Source organism: Canis lupus, chromosome 1 (genome assembly GCF_011100685.1).
Source record: "Canis lupus familiaris isolate Mischka breed German Shepherd chromosome 1, alternate assembly UU_Cfam_GSD_1.0, whole genome shotgun sequence".
In the NCBI taxonomy this organism is placed as follows: Eukaryota; Metazoa; Chordata; class Mammalia; order Carnivora; family Canidae; genus Canis; species Canis lupus.
Genome location: NC_049222.1, coordinates 108,706,520 through 108,731,267, shown reverse-complemented (window position 1 = coordinate 108,731,267; position 24,748 = coordinate 108,706,520). Strand labels below are relative to the sequence as shown.

Sequence of the window (24,748 nt, the reverse complement as noted above, 5' to 3'; positions counted from 1 at the left end):
TATGAGAGACATTCTCAAGCAGATTCTGCACTAGGAGGCAAGCCCAGCATAGGGCTCCATGCCACTCCCAAAGATCATGACCTGAGCTGAAACCAAGAGTCAGACATTAATCAACTGAGCCACCCAGGTGCACTCTCAACACCCATTTTAAACTTAACAAATTCTCTATCCATCATAGGAAACAAACTAAGGGTTGCTGGAAGGGAGAAAGGGTGGGGATGGGGTAACTGGGTGATGGACATTAAGGAGGGAACGAGATAGAATAAATGCTAGGTGTTATATAAGACTGATTAATCCTGAACTCAACCTCTGAAACCAATATTACATTATAGGTTAATTGAAGGGATTTAAATAACAAAAAAATTTTAAATTATATTAGGATACAGTAATAGGTATTTGCCAAGTTACAGATCAGTCCTCAATAAAACCTGTGTGATGGATAGGTGTAACTTGGACCCCTTTTGTCTTGGACACTGAGCTCAATGATCACATGTTCGTCTACCCATTTTCTTTCCTTTTTAAAAAAGATTTATTCAAGTCATTTGAGAGAGAGACAGACACACAGTGAATGGGAGGAGGGGCAGAGGGAGAGGATCTGAAGCACACTCCAAGCCGTGCACTGAGCCCAATGCAGGGCTCAACATCATGACCCTGAGATCAACACCTGACCTGAAATCAAGAGTCAGATGCTTAATCCACTGAACCACCCAAGCACCCCTGTTTGTTCATTTTTAATGGAGAACACTGGATTCTCTCTTCGTGAGTATCCACCTGAGTCACTGTTGTAAACTCTGCTGGCTGAGGTAGGACATCAGATAAGGATCTCTTCTATGAAGGCTTTGGAAGAGGATCCCCAGGGCCTGGTGCCCTTTCTTCTCCACCATCCTCAGCAGGGTCTCATTCTTCCGCTGCTGTGTAGGGCACTGCTGCACCAGCTCCTTCTCTTCCTCGGTGAAGACCTCACTGTACTGAAGGTCATCCAGTACTCCATTCAGGTCTCCCAGCCTGGCTTGCAGCTGCCGGTGGTGCTCCTTCAGAAAGGCCTTACCTGGGCAGAAGGAAGAGTTGCAGACTCAGAAAGGGATAGCACTCTTATGGAGTTCACAAGCTACATAAGACATAAGACATATTTCCTTTTTCCCTGAAGTAAGCTCCATGCCCAGTGTGAAGCCTAACTCAGGGCTTGAACACATGACCCTGACATCAAACCCAGAATTGAGATCAGGAGCCAGATGCTTAACTGACTGGGCCACCCAGATGGCCCTTAAAGACATAATTCTCTGTATAGATAGTGTTCATTCTCTTTTGCATGTTGCCCAGACAGACCTTACATGCACATCTTCAGGATTCCCAGTCCATTTTCAGGGGACTATGAATTTAGGGAAACTCAATGATTCCTCTACTTCAATCCCATCCCATCCCCTCCCTCCAAGCTTGGAGCACCTCTCCTTCATCACTTTCCAGTTTTCATTGGAATCCTAGAGAGGCTCTATCTTGCTGTACACTCATCTATTCATCTTCTAACAATCTTCAAGTTCATACATTGATATGCATGATACCGGAGGTGCAGGTGGTCTAGACTAGCTCTCCACCCTCAGGGGTCTTCTTAAAAAGTGTATAGAAAGAGATGTAAGTGGCTAAATACAACACAGAAGAGACCAGGATCACTGGAGAGAAGAAGATATTTTGCATCATGCTGACTCAGGGTTCATGCTGGTTCCCATATATAATACCTGTGTGACCTTGGCCAAATCTCATCACTTTTCTTGTTTCTCAGTTCATTCAGTACAACCATGACTGCTTTAGCCTTTTTTTTTTTTTTTTTTTGAGAGATAGAGAGCTCCAGCAGGTGGAGGAGGGCAGAGGGAGAAAGAGAACCTTAAGCAGGCTCCATGACGTGCTTAGAACCCAACTAAGTACTCAATCTCGTGACCCTGAGATCATGACCTGAGCCAAAATCAAGAGTTGGATGCTTAACCTACTAAGCCACTTAAGAAGCTAAAAGTATGAATGCTTCCGACTTATAACTTATGCAATTAGAACTTTCGTTCTTAACACAATGGCACAGATCGTTATGTCCGTCATCTGCTCCTATAACCAAACAGTTTAATTTAATGATCTGATTTCTCTGATGTCTTGGTGCTTCTATGAAAAATCATTGTAACTGTACATTCGATGATTCCTCAATTGGAATAATCAGTTTTTCTGTTTTCAGAAAGATTCTCATCTTAACCTAGTCTCACTGCATTGGTTGTGGTCATCTTACCCAATGTTTAACAACTTATACTCAATCTTCTTTTTTTTATTATTTTATTTTTTATTTATGATAGTCACAGAGAGAGAGAAAGAGAGAGAGGCAGAGACACGGGCAGAGGGAGAAGCAGGGCTCCATGCACCGGGGCCCGATGTGGGATTCGATCCCGGGTCTCCAGGATCGTGCCCTGCGCCAAAGGCAGGCGCCAAACCGCTGTGCCACCCAGGGATCCCGATACTCAAATCTTAACTGGACATAAACTTCACCTTTTTTCCCCCTCTCTACGATGCACTCTGAAACAATTTTAACTCATTCAATGTTTGATCTGAGCCTGTGTATTATTCTTTCTTAAACCCCCCTAATATTCCTTTGGAACACATCCACAACTGTTATTTGGATAAGGCACTGTGCAATCAGCTTTGTTGTTTCCACCTGCTGGAATAGAAACCCCATGAGTGCGGGATGTGTGAAGTAACAGGCATTGCCATGTTAGCTCCAAACCTCCTCCATGATTCTGTGGGGGAGCAAGTCAAAGACTATTCACAGGGATAGACAGAAATGGGGGTATATAAAGCACAAATATACATACCTGAATATTTGTCATGCTACAGGCAGTCAGTAAGTTGCATTTGCCATCATGATCCTTTTAATTACCCTGCTTTCATGAGGGAAAAATGCAACCAAAGCCTTTGGGTAAGAAAGGATAGGATGACTAGACTTTAAAGCAAAGTCTTCACAGAAGACTTAGTATCAAAAGAAGATCTGAAGGAGTAGGATCTTGTATGAAATACAAGATGCCACCAGGCCAAAAGGGAAAAGAGGAGAGAGATGTCATGCTTCACAGTGCATGGTGGCCAGAATGGAATTTGCTGGCAAAGATGTGGGCTGGCAGCAGCTTCTGAAAGGTCTTCTAGAGAGAGAAAACCAGGCTCAACTTTATCTTGTGACAACGGGTGACAGATATCTCTTGCTCAAGAGCTTGCATAATAGGAAGGGTGGAGACCTTTTGCTGGTGCCACACACTCACCACCTGCATAAATCCTTTTCATTTTCTTTGTGAAATCATCCTTAGCTCATGCTTACCCAAGATCTGTGGTTGGGTTGAACCCAATTGCGACTCCAGGTGTGGGGCCTGATTTTCTTTAGCTAGTCTGCCTCTCTGGACCTCCTGACAACACCACCAGCTGGCCAGGAAATGGGTCTATTGCCATTTCAAGCCAATTGTGACACCTGAGGAGAGTCTTCTCTTCACTGAGGGGCATCAGGAGATGCTATCTTTCTCCTCCTGGATGATCTGTTTTGAGATAGGAGGACTGTCACTTTTACTATGTGGAGCCTGACAGTCAAAGCCACAACATGGAAGGCAGAGGGAGTCCCTTGATCTTTATTCCTTATTTTATTTACTTATGTTAAAAAGGCTTTATTATTTTACTTTTTTAGTAATCTCTACTCCCAACATGGGCTTGAACTCACAACCTCAAGATCAGGAATCACAAGTTCTTCCAACAGAGCCAGCAGCCAGGTGCCCTTGACTCCTTACTTTGAATCATTTCTTTCTCTGCTACCTACCAACTCCAGGAACCTTAACCAATGCCCAGCTAATCCCTGTTCTTGATTTTCACAGCAGTCTCATAACCCGGTTCCCACTTCCTGTCCGTTCCTTGCCCACATTCATCCACACTCTTGAGAAAAGTGAATGCATTGCTACCTACCCTGCAAAATTCCCCCGTTGGCCTTCGGCCTAATGTCCAAAAGATTTCAAACCATCATCCTTATGCTTTCAACGTCTGTTTCTTGCCTGTCTCTCTGGTCTCATGGGGCCTTCCTCCCTCTAAAGTTTCATGTCCCGCCATATCAAACTACTTTCACCTATAGTTCATCAGATGCAATATGTGTTTCCCCAATAAGATTGGTTGCATTGCTCAGAGTCTGCATATTACACCCCTCACGAGTTTGGGTGAGGCTCCTGAAGTGGCTCAGGCTCCTTCTTTGTCTCTGACACCACTGGATCTTTGTAAATGAAGAGAAGGTATGATCTCTCATTGAGCCACATCACACCACTCAAACACCTCCTGAAATCAGACACATCCTTCTGACTTTTGGTCAGAAGTGCACTCACCTGAGAGAGGAGGAGGGGCTGCTGCAGAATGAAACTGGAGATCCACTAGGAAAGGAGGAGAAGTTGGAGAATGAAATGAACCATATACCTTTATCTAGGTGTTCTTTTCTTTTCTTGTAAGTGGTTTCTTCTTGTTTTATTCATTTAGTAATCTCTACAGCCAACATGGGGCTCAAACTCACAACCCCGAGATCAAGAGTCACACGTTCTTCTGACTGAGCCATTCAGCAACCCTGTAGTTTCTCTGGTCTTTGATGAACCCACTAAAGTAATTTAACTCTACTTCCTAACTTAAAGATCCCATTGAAACATCATATACCACTGGCACCCAATTAAGTAGAAGATCACTTACTACCTATTAAGGAAATGCATCCAAGGAGGGAAACTCATTTTTCCTTTCTATTTCTATTTCTATTTAGGAGTCAACGTGAGGAAATGCGAAAGGTACAGTAAAAATGATCATACTCTTCGTCATTATCCTCTAAGTAAATGTATTTTTGACATGAAATGCCATCATTTAGTGAGTACATTGATCAATAAGTGTTGATATTCTTTAAACTCTAGAACACTGAAATTGTTGACAGTTCAGAAACTGTAAGTTGAACACACTTGTAAGTCGGTGGGACATTTGCTGACTGGAGCAACCATTTGGGAAAATAACTAAATTGTGTTTATCATTAAGCCTTCAACATGGTCTTACGTTTCTTTCTAAAAGTTCTGCTGTTGTTTAAAGTTCTGAGACATTTTATGTCCTCCCTCCTCAGCAAGCTGCTTAGTCTCCATTTATGTCAACAAGTATAAAATGCCCCAAAAGATAGGATTAAACCAAGTTTATGCACCTTCTGATTCTTATGAATCAGAATCCTGTGCAACATCTCCTAGGTAGGAGAGGTTCCAATTTTCAACTCCAACAGCCCCCTCTATCCCAGGCACACAAGACCAGTGCCAACACTTTTTCAATGCAACATTGACTATAAACTGTAGTTGGGACCATACACAGACCTTCTCCTCTGACACACTACACTACAACCAAGGGGAGAGACGTGCATGATTTTTTTCCTCCCCCCCAAATTTAGACTCATATTGTCACCTACCCTGGCTTCACCAAAGTGCGCCAGACCAAAGTCTTGTGTCTTTTTCAGCAATTTCAACTATGATTGGTTCCTTCATCTTCCCAGCATAGACTTTGGAGAATATCTGGATTTCTCCAGGACTCCTGTAGGATAATTTCAACTCCTAGAGGAAACACACCACTTGAATTAAAGCATCAGAGGGTGGGAGGGGGGGCAGGTGTGTGGAAAGACCTGTTTGACAACAGTGAACTGGCCACTGAAATATAATCGTTTCCTACACAGTCTAATAGCTGGTTGAGGGTGAAAAGAGGAGGATGGTCAACAGCGTTTAAGGGTACAATTTTCAGAAATACTATTATCCCTGAAAGGGAAGGTAGCCAAGCTCTTATCAGGGTGTGGTTCAGAGAATAATCACCGGAGCTACTGACCCTGCATTAGTTTTCCATTGTTTTCTGAAGAACATAACATTTTGAAGCCTGAGTTAAATTTGAGTTAGATTCAATTCTACCAACCTCAGGTATTATCTCCAGATGAGCATTACTGGACACGATATAACGGGAACCAAAATTCAGGGGGTCCACTGGGGGTGAGGTCTGCAGACGCACACCATGAAACTTAGCTTCTTCATCATCTATTGCCTGAGGAAGAAGCAGAAAGCAAATCAGAGGACAAAGCTAAAAGTAATAAAGCAAAGGTAGTGGCACACAAAGTCCTCCATATGTTGTATAAGTAGCATGTATGATATGATTCAAATGATGTAAAGATTTATGCCTCTGTGCATGAGGAGATATAGTTCTCTTAGGATTTTATTTTTAAGAAATCTCTACACCCAATGGGTGGTTCAAACTTACAATCCTGAGACTCAAAGTTGCATTCTCCTCCGACTAAGTCATACAGGTGCCCCATGGAGGGATGTATTAACAAAATTTTACTGGTGGTTATCTCAGAGCCAAGGAATTTATATCTTTTTTTGGGGGGCCGGGGGTTAAATGGAGAGAGATCCTAAGCGGTCTCTACATTAGGCAGAGCCTGACTTGGTGGCTCCATATCGTGACCTTGAGATCATGACCTAAGCCAAAATGAAAAGTCATAAGCTTAAACAACTGAGCCATCCAGGTGCCTCCTCCCAAGGACATTCTTTTTATCACAAATCTCTGTATAGATTGATCATTCTTCCTATAATGTGGCAGGAATTGTCTGAGTGCTCCTCAAAGCTGCAGACAAAGACAATTCTTTCTGTTTGCCCTGGCAGGGGGACCATCCAGTTTGCAGCTGGATCTATGAGGGATGAGGGAATAGAAGACTTCCCTGCATCACAAGGCTGCTACCCCCATGAAGTGCTCTACTACCTGTGCACCAATACTGCTGTGACATCCACCAGAGAGGCCCAGAAACAGAGCAGAGGAGCCTTTGGAACTATTTGAGGAACCTCCAAAGACACAGAATAGAACTGAAACAACAAAATAATAACAGCATTTGAGAGTCTCAGCAAAGCTCAATAGACACTTTATGGAATTAACGAGCAGGAATCACTATCAAAATCATTTACCGTGTAAGTGTTCACTTAGTAAATGCCTCTTGGTGTGAGTGATGAGAAGGAGGCAGGAAGGGGAAGGAGGAAGCTAGTGATGTTCCACTTCTCGATCTGGGGTGCTGTATACAAGGTGTGTCTACTGTGAAAATTAGGGAGCAATACATTATATCTGCCTATTTGATTCATGTTAAAAGAAATCCGTATATCCGTTTGAAGGGAAGGATGTCCAATGCTGATACACGAATTGGACCTGGAAGATCAAGTGGAAGAAAACTTTCAAATGTATCAGGAAGGGAATGAAACTCCGGTGGGGCAGAGGGCAGGGAGGGGAGGCAATGGGCTCTCAAGGAGTCACTACACACATGCTAGTAAAGAGTAACAGCTCCACAGGGATAAAAAGAAAAGGAAGGAGGAAAGACAGTAATGTGTCATGCCATCTCTGATGAAGAATTATTTTAGGGGTGCCTGGCTGGCTCAGTCAGTAGAGCATGTCACTCCAACTCAGAGTGTTGAAATCGAGCCCCAGGTTAGGGTAGAGATTACTCTAGAAATCTTTTTAAAAAGTATTTTAAATGATTAGACACATTTAAAAGAAATTATGGTAATAAGAGATTGGAACTAAAATAACCAAATACATCACTATAACATTGATGGGTTATCCTATGTCTCTACCTCTGTGTGTGTGTATGTATGTGTGTGTGTGTGTGTGTGCTTCTCTTGAATAAATAGATAAATCTAAAAAAAAGAAAAAGAAAAAACGTGGGGCGGTGGGTATTCCTTGTTGGCCCAGCAGTTGAGCATCTGCCTTCAGCTTGGGGCACGATCCTGGGATCCGGGATCTGGTCTTACATTGGGCTCCCTGCGAGGAGCCTGCTTCTTTCTCCCTCTGCCTATGTCTCTGCCTCTCTCTGTGTGTGCCTCTCATGAATAAATAAATAATTTTTTTTTTAAGTGACGGTTATGGGCAGTCGGGTGGCTCAGTGGTTTAGTGCTGCCTTCAGCCCGGGGTGTGGTCCTGGAGACGTAAGATCGAGTCCCACGTCAGGCTCCCTGTATGGAGCCTGCTTCTGGCTCTGCCTGTGCCTCTTTCTCTCTGTGTCTCTCATGAATAAATAAATAAAATCTTTTTAAAAATTGACGGTTATCATTAAGAGCAGATTTCTGCAGATAGTGGGACATACTCCTGTACTTAGCTTGTTTTATGGATTAAAGGTAATTCCCTTTACCTGCCTTTTTTTTTTTTAATAGCACTTGTCATAGGCACATATATTTTTCTTGTAGCAAAACATTTGCATCTTCCAAATAATCTTTGGTTGTCCTGCTTTTGTCTGTTTTGTGCACTGAGGCATCCCCAGCCCCTAAATACTGCTTGGAATAGGTAATGCACAGAATAAATATTTGTTGACTGGAGCAATGGATTTCCTGGAGCACCACGCTGAGACAGATATAACACAGGCCCCAAGTGTAATTTCAACTTTTCAAGGAGCCACATTTTTTAAAAAAGCAAAAGGAAGCAGATGAAAATACTGTTAGTAATATATTTATGATACGTTTCATATAACCCCACATATATTTCTTTAAACATGTAATCAATATACTATTTAAATAACATGTGCATTTTTCTTCATACTCTGTCTTCAAAATTTTAGTGGATTTAAAAAAGGTTTATTGCATAATTTAAATTTGTAGCATCTCTAAATTGAAGGACTCAGCAGCCAAGCATGGCTAGGGGCTAATATATAGGATTGTGCTGCTCCTGATGTAAACAGGGAACATTCTCAGGGCAAAAGTGGCATTTTGAGGTTGTCTTGTGTTTTCAAATGAAGAAAAGATTTGCCCTCTTCTCTTCCCCTCTGTATAGAGGAAGACAGACCACATTTCATTCCTTCTGTCAACATTTCATGAATGTCTATAGTAGGCCTTACATTGTGCTTTTAACTAACCTGTGATTAAGAGGTTATTTATAATTTACAAAGAAACAGACAATAAGTAAATAAAGAGATTCATGAGACCAATGGAAAGAAATAAATAGACACAATGATTACAGCTTGGGCTAGATGACACTACGGACAAAGAGATGACTTGGTTTATGTTCAAAGTGTAATAAGGATTTAGAGAAGAGTCTAGGCCAAGAAGTGTTGGGATATTTATGTTTGTACGAGATCTCCCTGTTGGCAGATAAAAAGTAGAAGTCAGATAGAAAAAAGTCTGAAGGCCTGAGTCCTATTTCCAGCAGAAGTCCGTGAAGGAGGTGGACACCACTGCCGGTGGTGATAAGGAAAGGAAACTGGCTCCAGTGACATTATGAAAGTGACTTCTGAAAGCAGAGAGCTGAACTCACGCATCTCCACACTTATTGTCTCTGGCTCTATAGATTGCAAGCTCCAATAAAATTTCATGCAATATTACGACAGTAAAACCCATTGATTTTTTTTTTCTTTTGTAGAAGTCATTGATATGGAGGATACATTGGAGGAGGAAAGAAAATGAAACACAGGGATTGAAGATAAACTCTAGATGTGGGTTTGAGTGACTTAGTGGAACTTGGTTGGATATCCCCTATGGGAAGAGAGTTGAAAGAGCAGGGTAGCTTTGGGGAAGAAAGGAAGTAATACACGAGGCTAGGTATTCTAGGTATTCTCCTGGACACTCAAGTGGACACATTAAGTCAGGCAGTTCACAAAGCTCTGGAGGGTCGAGGACAGCGATACAGATTTAGGAATCTTCCTCTTCCATGGACTTTGGTGACAGGATCCAGAAGAGTCACTAAGGCCATCAGTGAGTCCAGGAGGTGAGAGATTTCAGAGCAAGTGTCTTGTGGAAGCCATTGGAAGAGGGACCATAACAGTTAATATGGAGATTGGGGAAATAGGGTATGAAGGACTTCTAGACAGGACTCTTTCCAAGGATGGGTGAGGCCAACAGCACACATGCTACCAGACTGCAGGGAAGAATCATCCAATGGAGACTTTGAACAGAATCATTTGAGGGAATAGAGATACTGTAACCCAGCAAGAAGCATCTGAGGGCAGAGTGAGCACTGAGGAATGTCCAGACCGGGGGGCCCATGAAGCTGATGATCCATTTGCCAAGTAGCAGAAGAGAGAAATGGACATTCAGAGGTGAAGGAAAACATTTCTCTAATATGGTAGCTATGGTCAATCTGGGGTTGCTCATAGAATGGGAAGCCAGGGTAGGAGACACTGATGGAGGAGGCGACAGCAGATCCTTCCTGGTGTAGCGTCCTCCCAGGAAGGCCAGAGGGAATGGGATCCAGGAGAGTCTCAGATCTGAGCCTCTAGCAAGTAGTAAGCAGGCTAATCTCTGCCCACTGCCCACGACAGGGCTAGGGGTAGTGAAGCCAGTACAGAATTAGATCTACAAAGTGATGATAGGAAAATGAGGTCATTCCATCTCATTGTTTCTACTCAACAATAAAGTAGAGCAAGTGATCCTATGAGATTTGGGGTCAAGGGAGGAAGAAAGGCCAGTCTGGGGACTAGGGTGTGTCCACAATAGTAAGAAGAGTCATTTAAGACTTTGTTTTGGTTTTTGCTACGGTTTTCTTTCCTCCTGCATAGCCCAGGAATGGTCATCTCTAGCATCCAGATTAAAATATTTTCTCTTGTATTTTAAATACCCACAGTTACTCACAACCCTAATGACTACCAGGCATGCATCTGTCTCTCTTGGGGCTGAAGGAGGATAAACCAATTGTTAGAGAATCAAATGAACCTTCCCCTGGAACCTCTCGATCCAGGATGAGGGACAGAAGTGACACTTTATGTGGGAGCAGTAGCTCTCCAGCGACAAAGACCGGTGTATCTGCTTCAGCACTAACCCAGGAATGGTTGGGGGACTCTGAGCCTATCACAAATGTGCTGGAGGGAGATACCACTGCACAGGGAAAAGACTTCAGATTTACTTGTCTTATTCCTTCTTATTCTTTCAAAGACCAACCCCCTGGCTTTGTTTATCTGTTCTACAGTTCTTCTGTGTCTTTATTTCATTGATTTCTGCCTTGTAATCTTTACTACTCCTCTTCTTCTGCCGTGGGTCAGTTTTTATGTTGCTGTCCTTCTCTCCAGTTCTTTAGTGCCAAGGTTAGCTTGTGTATTTGATGTTTTCCCGTGTTTTTGTAGGGAATGCTTTTATTGCGATGTATTTCCCTCTCGGGACTGCTTTTGGCTGTATCCCAAATGAGTTGGAACGGTTGTATCTCATTCTCGTTAGTTTTCTCGATGTAATCTTCTTAATTGAATCTTCTCTAATTTCTGGTTGACCCTTTCAATCTTTATTAGCAAGATGGTCTTTAAACCATCCACATGGTTTGATTTCTTTCTCTCCAAATTCCTTTCTCTGGTGATTGAGTTCAAGTTTCAAAGCATTTATGGGCTGAAAAGTACGCAGGGGACAATCCAAGTCTTTTGGCTATCGGTTAAGACCTGATTATTGTGAAAGAAATAAATTAAAAAATTTCTTTAAAAGGTCCTGATTGTGACCGCGTATGCTGGTCGATTCTGCAGAAGTTCCATGTTGCACTTGAGACGAATTGTATTCCATTTGCGTTTGGATGTAAAGTTGCTTATACATGGAAATCCATCAGTCAGTGAATCATTTAAAGCTCTTGTTTTTTTTTTTTCTTTTGAGAGTGTGTGCTTAGAAGAATCTTGTCCCATTTGTGTGCAAGAAAGTGGCATGTTGGAGATTCCCAGTATAATGTATTATTATCTGAAGTATGGGTCTTTACTTTGGTTTTACTTGATTGATATACTTGGCGCTGACCCAACATTATGGGTCATAAATTCTCATGATGGTAGGTCCTCTTGGTGGATAGATCCTTTAATAGTATGATTATGTGTCCCCTCTTCATCTCTTCTCAAATCTTTGTGGATAAACTTAAGTTATCGTGATATGAGGTTATCTACCCCTGCTTTCTTTTAAGGACCTTTGAATAGTAAAGGTTCTCCACCTTTCATTTTCAAGGCTGTAGGTTGTCCTCTCGTCTAAAAGAGAGTCTCCCGGGATCCCTGGGGTCGCGCGGTTGGCGCCTGCTTTTGGCCCGGGCGCGATCCTGGAGACCCGGTTGAATCGCCAATCCCACGTTCGGGCTCCCGTGCATGGAGCCTGCTCTTCTCTTCTTCTCCCTCTGCCTCTCTCGCTCCCTCTCTCGTCTCTCTCTCTGTGACTAATCATAAATAAATAAAAACTTTAAAAATAAAAAAAATAAAAATAAAAAAAATAAAAAAATAAAAATAAATAAAAAAATACAATAGATCTCCTGTAGAACACGTAAACTAGATGGGTCCTTTTGCTTTTTTATCCAGTCCTGAAACCCTGCGTCTTTTGATGGATCATTAAACCCATTCACTTCAGGTAACTCTTGAAATATATGAATTGTAAGTGTCTTCATAATAATCCATTCAGTCCCTTGTTTTTTTTGACTTATTCTTGGGCTTCCTCTGTTTTTACAGAATCCCCCTTAATATTTCTTGCAGAGCTGGGTTTGGTGGTCACATTTCTTTCATTTCTGCTATCTTGGACGCTCTTTATCTCTCCTTCTATTATTGATGAGAAGCCTTGCTGGAATAAGTATCCTTGGCGCATGAGGATCTGTCTCATTGAGACCTTGGAATAATCCGTGCATCCCATCTTTCCTGGCCGCCAGGTCTCGTTGAGAGGTCTGCTGTTACTCCAATATTTCGCTCCCATGTAGAGTCAGGGATCTCTTTCTCTTGCTGCCTTTACGGATTTCCTCTTTATTTTGGAATTTGCAAGTTTCACTATTAATAATCGAGGTGTTGAACAATTTTTAATTGATTTTATAGGGGGGGGATCTACTCCTATCTCTTGGTCTTAATGAACCTGTTCCCCATCCCCAAGTTAGGGACGTTCTCAGCCTGATGTTGTTCAATATGCTTTCTGGTCCTCTGCCCTTTTGGGCGCCCTCTGGAACACCCACCATTAGTGGTAAGATTGTTTTCCTTCTGAGGCTGTCATTTATTTCCCTTAACCTTTTCCCATGGTCTTTTTAATTGTTTTTCTCCTTTTCCTCCTCAGCCTTCTCTTCCCTTGGCCATCACTTGTCCTCCAGTCACTACTCTTTCTCTACCTTCTCTACCTTAATCCTTGCGTTAGACCTCCAGTTTGGATTGCATTAATAAAATTGGATTTTAATTTCAGCCTGATTAGATCTAAATTTCTGCAGTCATGGAAGTCCTCTTGAATCCTTTTTGCTTTTCCAGAGCCCACCAGATTTATAATTGTGCTTCTGACTTGGTTTCTGACATTGAATTGTATCCAATTCTGACTCTCTGCGGCGGAGAATAACTGTTTTCTGATTCTCTCTCTTTTGTGTGATTTCTTTCTCACCCTTAACAATTTTTCATATGCTCATTGAAGAATGCTAAAAAGAGTTGTACTGGAAAAAAGAAGGAAAAAAAAAAGAAAACAAAAAACAAAACAATACAAACAAACAAAAACAAGGCGGGTATCCTCTGTTCTATATACTGTAAATCCCTGGACTTTCCCCTGGACTTTCCAGCGCTGCTGTCCAGACTGGCTCTTCCTCCCTGTCCTTCATGATCTTCTTGGGGAGGGTCTGCTGTGCTGATTCTCCACGTGTTTGGCACCCTGGGGGCGCTGGCCCTGCCCCCTGCCCAGGTGCATGGCTCATATCGGACGTGTTTATCCTGAGGCCCCTGTTCTCCCTGGCAGACCCACTCCATCCCAGGCACCGGTGACACCAGGGGGACAGAATGGAACACGCCGCGGTCCAGCTCTCCACTCTGGAGTCAGTTCCCGCAGTAACTACGCGTCCTCCCGTCTTGCAACTGCTCTGATGCTCCCTGGGGTGGGGGGCTCTGATCTGCAATAGCTAGGGGCAACTGGGCGTGCAGTAGAGTCCTCACGGTCCTGTGTCCTCCCCCTCTGCCTGTCCCGAGGGAACGGGCAGGATCTGGGCTGTGTCCCCTGCGCCCTGGGAATCCAGGCCTGTGCGCTAAATTGTTGCTCCCGGGGCACAGCTTCCCAAAAGCACAGGGCGCAGCCCCCCTCCCCCGGAGCAACGCCTCGATCTTCTCTTCTCCTCCGCCGCTGCCCCGCCGGGCATGGCTCCAGCCCTTTTCCGACTGGCCGTGGTGCGCGTGCGCCTCCTCTCCCCGGGCTCACTATCCTCTGTTTAGTGACCCCGGCTACCTGGAGGCTCCACTCTGCCCATCCTTCGGTTCTGCCCCGAGTTCCCCCCGCTAAGTCCCTTTCCTTCCGGTAAGAATCCGGTGCGGATTTTTAAAGTTCTGCTTCTTCTCCAGGACGTGTCTTTCCTGCTACTGGAGGCTCTCGCATGCCCGCCCCCACCGTAGCACGCTCCTCGCGTGGCTCCCTCACCCACGGATTCTTTTTTATTTTGTGTTTTTTTTTCCATCTCCTACCCTTGTTAGAGCCCACAACTCTTCTCTCTGTAGCGTTCCAGTTGTTCCTCTCTTTTAATCTCAATTCGAATTCATAGGGCTTCGGATGAATTTGAAAGTTTACTAGGTAAAGTTGTTGGGGACAGGTGATACCTTGGGGGGACCCTACTCCTCCCCATGCTTCCCGCCCCTCCCCCGTTTTGAAATTACATTAGGATCTCTCGTTGTTCCCAGGGGGAAACTGGACTAACCCAGTGAGTATCAAGAGTCAAGGCTCTACCACACTAAGCCAGCCAGGGTGCCTTAACAAACCCATCGTTACTCTTGCTCTCACACTTTAGCTTCGATTGTCTTTATTGCGGTAAATAATTTATGCTGATTATCACCATTCTTTGCTTGCAGATGAAAACTGCAAGCTGAATATACAAGTTATTTTAAGTAGAATGCATTTTATTGTAAACTGGTTGTTAGAATTTTCATCATATTTTCTCAAGGGCCAATTTGGTTTATGACAATTTCAAGTTATTTGAACGGACATGTAGCACATATCATCTGCTTCAGATCGGTCTAATCCCTAAATTCTGGGATTGAGCCCCCACAATGGGTTTTCCTTTCAGTTGGGGGTCTCTTGTCCTTCTCCCTCTCCTCCCACTTGCCTCATGTCTCTCGCTCTCCCTCTCTCAAATAAATAAAACTCTTAAATATAAAATAAATAAAATACATTTTTCCTTTGTTTCAACATTACATGTTTTTTAGCCATGTGGCTTTCCTCTTAGAGAGCAAATAAACCTCTTATTTCCCAACCTGATGTCAAGGACTATCAGACTGAGGAAATGTCCCGACTGTAATATTAGCGAACATAAATTGTTTGTCACGACTGTTCTATGTGATTTGCTTTCTAACCCATATTATTTGTGATTTCTTGTTGCCTCTTATTTTAGGATTCTTTCTTTAAAACCTTTCTTACTTTAAGGTTTTGATCAGAATGTTTGTTCTTGTTCCCTTTTTTTCTTTCTTCCTAGATTGATAATAACTCATCTCTGTTTTTTTAGATGACCTGAATTTTTAGACACCACACTTTTTTTAATAAACGCTTTTTTGTTGTTTTTAAAGTAAGCTCAGAGCTCAACGTGGGGACTCATAATCATAACCTCAGGGTCAAGCATTGCTGCTCTATGAGGACATTCTCCAACAGATCTGCACTAGGAGCAAGCCCAGATAGGGCTTCCTGCCGACTCTCCAAAGATCATACTGAGTCTGAAACCAAGAGTCAGACATTAATCAACTGAGCCACCCACGGTGCACTCTCAACACCCATTTTAACTAAGCAAATTCTCTATCCATCATGGAACAACTAAGGGTTGCTGGAAGGGAGAAAGGGTGGGGATGTGGGGACTGGGTGAATGGACATTAAAGGAGGGAACGAGATAGAAAATGCTAGGTGTTATATAGAACTGATTAATCCTGAACTCAACCCCTCTGAAACCAATATTACATTAATCGGTTCCATATGAAAGGTCTTTCCAATAACACAAAACTAAATTTTAAATTATCTTAGGACAGTCATACTGTATTTTGCCCAGTTACGATCAGTCCTCAAAATAAACCTTGTGTGATGGATAGGGTGGTAACTTGGACCCCTTTGTGTCTTGGACACTGAGCTCAATATCACATGTTCGTCTACCCATTTTCTTCCTTTTTTAAAAAAGATTGTATTCAAGTCATTTTGAGAGAGAGACAGACCACAAGTGAATGGAGGAGGGGCAGAGGGAAGGAAATCTGAAGCACACCCCAGCCGTGTCACTGACCCAATGCAGGGCTCACATCATGACCCTGAATCAACACCTGACCGAAAATCAAGATCAGATGGCTTAATCACTGAACCACCCAACACCCCCCTGTTTGTATAAACATCATATTTTATGGAGAACCACTGGATTCTCTCTTCTGATTATCCACCTGAGTCAACTGTTGTATAAACTCTGCTGTGCTGAGGTAAATGACAATCAGATAGGATTCCTTCTATGAAGGCTTTGGAAAGGATCCCCAGGGCCTGTGCCCTTTCTTCTCCACCATCCTCAGCAGTGGTTCCTCATTCTTTCCGCTGTCTGTTTAGGGCACTGCTGCACCAGCTCCTTCTCTTCCTCGGTGAAGACCTCACTGCTCATGATGAGGTCTCCGTACTCCATTCAGGTCTTCCCGCCTGGCTTGCACTGCCGGTGGGGTGCTCCCTTCCGAAAGGCCTACCTGGCAGAAGGAAGAGTTTGCCAGACTCAGTACAATGGATAGCACTCTTATGGAGTGCACAAGCTTACAAAACATAGACCTTTCCTTTTCCCTTGAGTAAGCTCTTCCCAGTGTGAGCCTAACTCAGGGGCTTGAACACGACCCTCGACATCAAACCCTAACTTGGAGATCAGGACCAGCTGCTTAACTGACTTGGCCACCACCAGATGGCCCTTAAAGACAAATAATCTCTGTATAGAGAGTAGTGTCATTTCATCTTTGTGCATGTTGCCCAACAGACCTTACATCACATCTTCAGGATTCCACGTCCATTTTCTTTCAGGGACTATGACTTTAGGGAACTATGATTCCTCTGACACTTCACCCATCCCATCCCTCCCTCCAAGCTTGAGGCACCCTGCCTTCATCACTCATATCTCCATTTCATTGACTCCTAAGAGAGGCTTCTATCTTGCTGTACACTCAAGATCTATTTCATTTCTAACAATCTTCAAGTTCATACATGATATGCATGATACCCGGAGTGCAGGTGGTGCTAGACTAAAGCTCTCCACCCTCATGGGTTCTTCTTAAAATAGTGTATAGAAGAGATGTAAGTTGGCTAAATACAACACAGAGCAGACCAGGAATCCACTGAGAGAAGAAGATATTTGCATCATGCGACCAGGCTTTCATGCTGGTTTCCCATATATCAATAACTTGTTACCTGGCCAAATCTCTCATCTTTCTTGTTTCTCCAGTTCCTTCAGTACACCATGACTGCTTTTTAGACGCCTTTTTTTTTTTTGTTTTTTTTGAGAGTAGTAGAGAGCTCCACACAGGTGGAGGAGTGGCAGAGGGAGAAAGAGAACCTTAACAGGCTCCATGACGTGTTCTTGAAACCCCAACTAGTACTCAATTCCGTGACCCTGAGATCGATGACCTGACCAAATCAAGAGTTGGATGCCTTGACACCTACTAAGCCACTTAGAATGCTAAAATAGGAATTCTTCCGACTTATAAACTTTGCAATTAGAAACTTTCGTTCTTAAACACAATGCAACCGGAATCGTTATGTCCGTCAATCTGCTCACTATAACCAAACAGTTTATTTAATGACTGATTTCTCGGATGTCTTGGTGCTTCTATGAAAAATCATTGTAACTTGTAACAATCGATGATTCCTCATTGGATAACAGTTTACTGTTTGTCAGAAAGATCTTCTCATCTTACCTAGTCCTCACTGCCATTGGTTGTTCATCTACCCAATGTTTAACCACTTAAGTACTCATCTTCTTTTTTTTTTATTATTTTTTATTTTTTATTTATTATGTCACAGAGAGAGAAAGAGAGAGCAGGCAGAGCACGGGCAGAGGGAGAAGCCAGGCCTCAGCAACCGGGTCCCGATGTGGATTCGATCCCGGGTCTCCTCAGTATCGTGCCCTGCGCCAAAAGGCAGGCGGCCAAACCGCTGTGGCCAACTCACCGGGATCCCGATACTCAATCTTAACTGGACATATAACTAATTTTTCAAACTTCTACTCCTTTTTGTTTTCCCCCTCTTCTACGATGCACTCTACAACATTTTACACTCATTCAATGTTTTATGACTAGCCTGTGTGTATTATTCTTTTCCTTAAACCCCCCCTATATTCCTTTGGACACATCCACAACTGTTATTTTGGATAAGCACTGTGCAATCTTTTTGTTGTTTTCCCCACCTGCTGGAAGAAAACGCCCATGAGTGCGGGATGTGTGAGTCAAACAGGCATTGCCCCCCCCATGTTAGCTCCAAACCTCCTCCATGATTGCTGTGGGGGGCAATTCAAAGACTATTCCCAGGGATAGACAGAATGGGGTATATAAAACACATAATATACATACCTGATATTTGTCATGCTACAACATGCTAGTCAGTAAGTTCATTTGCCATCATGATCCTTTTCATTACCCGCTTCATGAGGGAAAATGCAACCAAAGCCTTTGGGCGTAATAAAGGATAGGATACTCGATCTTAAAGCAAATTCTTCACAGAGACTAGATCAAGAGAAATCTGAAGGAGTAGGATCTTGTCTGTAAAATACACAGATGCCACCGATAGCCAAAAGGGAAAAGAGGAAGATGATGTCCATGCTTCACATGCATGTTGGCCAGAGAATGAGATTTGGGCTGGCAAAGATGTGGGCTGGCAGCAGCTTCGAAAGGTCTTCTAGAGAGAGAACAAAACCCGCTCAACTTTATCCTACTGTTGACAAAACGGGTGACAGATATCGTTGGCTCAAGAGCTTGCATAATAGTGAGGGTGGAGTACCTTTGCTGGTGCACACACTACTCACCACCGCATAAATCCTTTTCATTTTCTTGTGAATCATCCTTACTCATGCTACTACCCAGATCTGGGGTTTGGGTTTGGAACCCAATTGCGACTCCATGTGTTGTGGGGCCTGATTATTCTTTAGCTATTGTCTGCCTCTCTGACAGCTCCTGACAACACCCCAGCTGGCCAGTGAATGTGTCTTTGCCATTTCCAAGGCCAGATTGTGACACCTAGGAGATCTTCTCTTGCACATGAGGGCCATCAGGAGATGCTACTTTCTCCTCCTGGATCTTTTCTCTTCCGATGTATTTTTTGAGATAGGAGGACGTCACTTTTACTATGTGGAGCCTGCAGTCCAAAGCAACAAACAGGAGGCAAAGGGAGTCCCTTGATCTTTATTCCTTATTTTATTTACTTATTGAAAAGTCTCTTATTATTTACTTTTTTATAATCTCTCTCTAAGTCTCTACTCCAACATGGGCTTGAACTCACAACCTCAAGATCAGGATCCAGAAAATTCTTCTCAACAGAGCCAGCAGCCAGGTGCCCCTTGACTCCTTACTTGTGGAATCATTTCTTTCTCTGCTATTCCGTACCAACAATCAAGGAACCTTAACCATGCCACGTAATCCCTGTTCTTGATTTTCACACAGACATTCAATAACCCGGTTTTCCCACTCATCCTCGTCCTTACCTTGGCCCACAATTCATCCACACTCTTGAGAAATTGAATGCATTGCTACCTCCCCTGCAAAAATTCCCCCGTTGCCTTCGGCCTAATGTGTCCAAAGAGATTTCACCATCATCCTTAATGACTTTCACGTCTGTCTTTTCAATCTGTTTCTTGCCTGTCTCCTGTCTCATGGGTCCTTCCTCCCCTAATTTCATTCCCCCATATCAAACTAACTATTATCACCTATAGTTCATCAGAGGCAATGTGTTCCGACCAATAAGATTGGTGCATGCTCAGAGTCTCTTACAACCCCGCCCCCTCACGAGTTTGGGTGAGGCTCCTGAAGTGGCTCAGGCTCCTTCTTTGTCTCTGACACCAACTGGATCTTGTAAATGAAGAGAGTAGAGATCCTCTCATTGAGCCACATCACACCAACTCAACCACCACCCCTGAAATCAAGACACAAATCCTTCTGACTTTTGGTCAGAAGTGCACTCACCTGTAGAGAGGAGGAAGGGGCTGCTGCAGAATGAAACTGGCATTCCACTAGGAAAGGGAAGAAGTTGGAGATGAAATGAACCATATCCTTTATCTAGGTGTTCTTTTCTTCTTTTCTGTAGTGGGTTCTCTTCTTTTGTGTATTTTTATTCATTTAGTAATCTCTACAACAGCCAACATGGTGCTCAACAACTACACAACCCCGAGTCACGAGTCACACGTTCTTCTGAATGGAGCCATTCATGGCAACCCTGTAGTTTCTTCTCGGGTCTTTTTTGATGTAACCCTAAAGATTAATTTAACTCTACACTAAAAACTCTAACTTACCTAACTACACAGATCCCATGGAACTCATATACCTGCACCCCATTAAGGTAGAAGATCCGTACTTATACCTTTAAGGAATGCTCAGAGGGAACTCATTTTTCCTTTTCTTTTCTATTTCATCTAGGAGTCAACGTGAGGAAAGTGCGAAAGGACAGAAAATGATCCATACTCCTTCGTCTTATCCCTAAGTAAATGTAATTTTTGACATGAAATCCATCATTTAGTGAGTACACAAATAGCTGATCAATAAGTGTTGATATTCTTTAACACCCTAGAACACTGAAGTATGTTGACAGTTTCCAAAATGTAAGTTTGACAAACACTTGTAATTTCGGTGGGGGACATTTGGCTGACTGGAGCCACCATTGGGAAAATACTAAATTGTGTTTATCATTAAGCCTTCAACATGGTCTTATTTATCGTTGTCTTCTAAAGTGTCTGCTGTGTGTTTAAAAGTTTCTGAGACATTTTATCTTCCTCCCCTCCTTCAGCGCTGCTAGGTATCTCCATTTATGTCAACAAGTCAAATGCCCAAAATATAGGGATTAAACAACCGTTTATATATGCACCGTTCTGATCTTATTAACAGAATCCTGTGCAACCATCCTCCTGGTAGGAGAGGTTCCATTTTCAACTCCAAACAGCCCACTCTCTATCCCAGGCCACACAGATCCATGCCAACACTTTTTTCATGCAACATGACTATAACTGTAGTTGGACCCATACAAAAGACCTTCTCCTCTACACACTACACTACAACAAGGGGAGAGACGTGCATGATTTTTTTTTTTTTTCCTCCCCCCCCTACGCTTTCCTCCAATTAAGCTCATCTTACTTGTCACCGTACCTACCTGGCTTCACCAAAAGTGCGCCAGAGCCAAAGTCTTGTGTCTTTTTTCAGCATTTTCAACTAACTATGATTGGTTCCTCACTCTTCCCACATAAGACTTTGGAGAATATCTGATTTTCCCATGACTCCTGTAGGATAATTTCAACTCCTACGATGAAAAACGAAAACACAACCACTTGAATTAAAGCATCAAGGTGGGAGGGGGGCAAGGGTGTGTGGAAATACCTGTTTGACAACAGTGAACTACGCTAACCCCACTCCCACTCGGTAGCTGCGCCCCCACCGCCGCAAGGCACTATGCGGGACGGGCTTCCAAAACTCCCACCCCCATTCGGGTCGCCGAGGAGGCCGGGTCCCCGCACCTGGCACCGTTTTTGAACATAGCGAATAACTTTCCGAGAGATCGAGAAGATCCGAATACCCGTTTTGACCTGGGCAGGCCCTCCCCACACACAAAAGAAGGGCACGAATAGAGTAGTAACTTCCCATCCTTTGCTGTTTACGGCCGGGCTTTCCCACGGAGGCGGGAAGGCGGAAATTGAGTGGGTGAGTCGCCCCTTCCCATCGGAGAGCTGCTGTTGCTTGTGCGCTCAGACCCTCCGTGAAAATTCGGAGATTGAACGAAAGGAGAGCTGTGGGATTTCAACAACGCAGTCTACGAGGTGGGTGCATCAGGGGTGATCGGACGGATGGGTCGGCTCCAAAGCTCTTGCCCCTATAGTAAAATAAACTAATCATACCCGTGAACGGGACGGGGAAGTGCAGCTATACGATAATAGGAACAAAGAGCCGCAGGGTGTGAAAGACCGAGTGGCCACGGAATATAATCGTTTCCTACAACCGTCTAATAGCTGGTTGAGGGTGAAAAGAGGGAGGATGGTCAACAGCGTTTAAGGTACAATTTTCAGAAGTTACGATTATATCCCTGAAAGGGACGGTACCAAGCTCTTATCAGGGTGTGGGGTTCAGAGAATAATCACCGAGCTACTGACCCTGCATTAGTTTTCCATTGTTTCTGAAGAACATAACCATTTTTGAAGCCTGAGTAAATTTGAGTTTAGATTTCATTCTACCAACCTCAGGTATTATCTCCATATGAGAATTACTACTGGACCGATATAACGGGCACCAAAATCAGGGGGTCCACTGGGGGTGCGTCTGCCAGACGCCACCATGAAACTTAGCTTCTTCTTCATCATCTATTTCCTGAGGAAGAAGCAGAAGCAAATCAGAGTGACAAAGCTAAAAGTAATAAACGCAAAGTAGTGGCACACAAATTCCTCCAATGTTGTATAAGTGTAGGCATGTATGATGGATTCAAATGATGAAAGATTTATGCCTCTGTGATGAGGAGATCATAGTTCTCTTAGGATTTTAATTTTTAGAAATCTCTAAACCAATGGGTGGTTTCAAACTTACAAATCCTGAGACGTCAAAGTTTGCATTCTCCTCCGCTAAGTCATCAGGTGCCCCATGGAGGGATGTATTAACAAAATTTTACTGGTGGTTATCTCAGCGCCAAGGAATTTATATCTTTTTTTGTGGGGGGGCCGGGGGTTGAAAATGGAGAGAGACCTAAGCGGATCTCTACATTTAGTAGGCAGAGCCTGACTTGGTGGCTCCATATCGTGACGCTTGAGATCATGACCTAAGCCAAAGAAAAGCCATAAGCTTAAACAACTGAGCCTCCAGGTGCCTCCTCCCAATGACCAATCTTTTTATCACAAATCTCGTAATAGATTGATCATTCTTCCTATAATGTGGCAGGAATTGTCTGAGTGCTCCTCAAAGCTGCATAGACAAAGACAATTCTTTCTGTTTGCCCTGGCAGGGGACCATCCCAGTTTGCAGCTGATCTATGATGGATGAGGGAATAGAAGCCTTCCTGCATCACAAGGCTGCCGACCCCCCAATGAAGTGCTCTACTACCTGTGGGCACCAATACTGCTGTGAACAATCACCAGAGAGGCCCAGAAAACAGAAGCAGAGGAGCCTTTGGGAACTATTTGAGGAACCTCCAAAGACACAGAATAGAACTGAAACAACAAATATAACAGCATTTGAGAGTCTCAGCAAAGGCTCAATAGACATTTATGATGGAATTAACGAGCAGGAATCACTATCAAAATCATTTCGTGTAAGTGTTCCCTTAGTAAAGGCTCTTGGTGGTGGTGATTAGAAGTAGGCAGGAGGGGAAGGAGAAGCTAGTGATGTTCCACTTCTCGATCTGGTGCTTATACAAGGTGTGTCTACTGTGAAAAATTAGGAGCAATACATTTTATCTGCCTATTTGCTTCATGTTCAGAAATCGTATATCCGTTGAAGGGAAGGATGTCCAATGCTGTACACGAATTGGACCTGGAAGATCAGTGTAAGACAAATTTCAATTGGTATCAGGAAGGAATGAACTCCGGTGGGCAGAGGCAGGGGAGGGAGGCACTGGCCTCAGGAGTCACACACACAGCTAGTAAAATTAACAGCTCCACGGGATAAAAAGAAAAGGAAGAGGAAAGACAGTAATGTGTCCTGGCCATCTCTGTGAGAATTATTTTAGGGTGCCTGGCTGGCTCAGTCCGTATAGCCATTTCACTCCAACGAGTGTTGAATCGAGCCCCAGGTTAGGGTAGTAGATTACTCTAGAATCTTTTTAAAGTATTTTAATTATAGAACACATGTAAAAGAATTAGGTAATAAGAGATTGGAACTAAATAATAACCAAATACATCACTATAACATTGATGGTGTTATTCCTATGTCTCTACCTTCTGTGTGTGTGTGATGTAATGTGTGTGTGTGTGGTGTGTGTGCTTCTCTGGGGAATAATAGATAAATCTAAAAAAAAAGAAAAGAAAAAACGTGGGGCCGGTGGTATTCCTTGTTGGCCAGCAAGTTGAGCATCTGCCTTCAGCTTGGGCACGATCCTGGGAGCCGGGATCCTGGTCGTACTTGGGCCCCTGCGAGGAGCCTGCTTCTTTCCCCTCTTCCTCTGTCTCTGCCTCTCTCTGTTGGTGCCGCTCATGAATACATAAATATTTTTTTTTTAAGTGCGGTTCTGGGCAGTCGGGTGGCTCGTGTTTAAGTGCTTGGCCTTCAGCCCGGGGTGTGGTCCTGGATACCGTAAGATCGAGTTCCCAACGTCAGGCTCCCTTTATGGAGGCCTGCTCTTCTGGCTCTGCCTGTGCCTCTTTTCTCTCTGTGTCCTCTTCTCAGGAATAAATAAATAAATCTTTTTTAAAAATTGACGGTATCATTAAGAGTCAGATTTTCTGCAGATGTGGGACAATCTCCTGTCCTTAGCGTGTTTTATGTATCAGGTAATTCCCTTTACCTGCCTGTGGTTTTTTTTTTTAATAGCACTTGTCATAGGCACATATTATTTTTCTTGTAGCAAACCATTTGCATCTTCCAATAATCTTTGGTTGTCAGCTTTGTCCTGTTTTGTGCCCCTGAGGCATCCATCCCCAGCCC

General features: G+C 43.4%; 1 protein-coding gene across 1 annotated transcript; it reads right to left on the bottom strand.

The window, feature by feature from the left end:
• Positions 1–499: 499 nt before the first annotated feature.
• LOC119875923 (caspase recruitment domain-containing protein 8-like) lies at positions 500–22,476 on the bottom strand. The gene is made up of 5 exons (XM_038525543.1): positions 22,387–22,476; positions 22,021–22,131; positions 21,282–21,321; positions 4,374–4,418; positions 500–1,048 (listed from the first exon to the last, which is right to left on the bottom strand). Exons 1-5 carry the CDS (start codon positions 22,474–22,476, stop codon positions 777–779), a joined length of 558 nt encoding a protein of 185 aa, XP_038381471.1. The 3' UTR covers positions 500–776.
• Between the last annotated feature and the right edge of the window lie 2,272 nt (positions 22,477–24,748).

Excerpts from the sequence above, each read along its gene's own strand:
- LOC119875923 (XM_038525543.1), bottom strand. The coding sequence starts at position 22,476 with ATGAAGAAGAAGCTAAGTTTCATGGTGGCGTCTGGCAGACGCACCCCC. Across the intron at positions 4,419-21,281 it reads CGCACTTTTGGTGAAGCCAG|TGGATCTCCAGTTTCATTCT; the intron begins GTAGGTACGGTG and ends CTCCTTTCCTAG. Across the intron at positions 1,049-4,373 it reads AGCCCCTCCTCCTCTCTCAG|GTAAGGCCTTTCTGAAGGAG; the intron begins GTGAGTGCACTT and ends CCTTCTGCCCAG.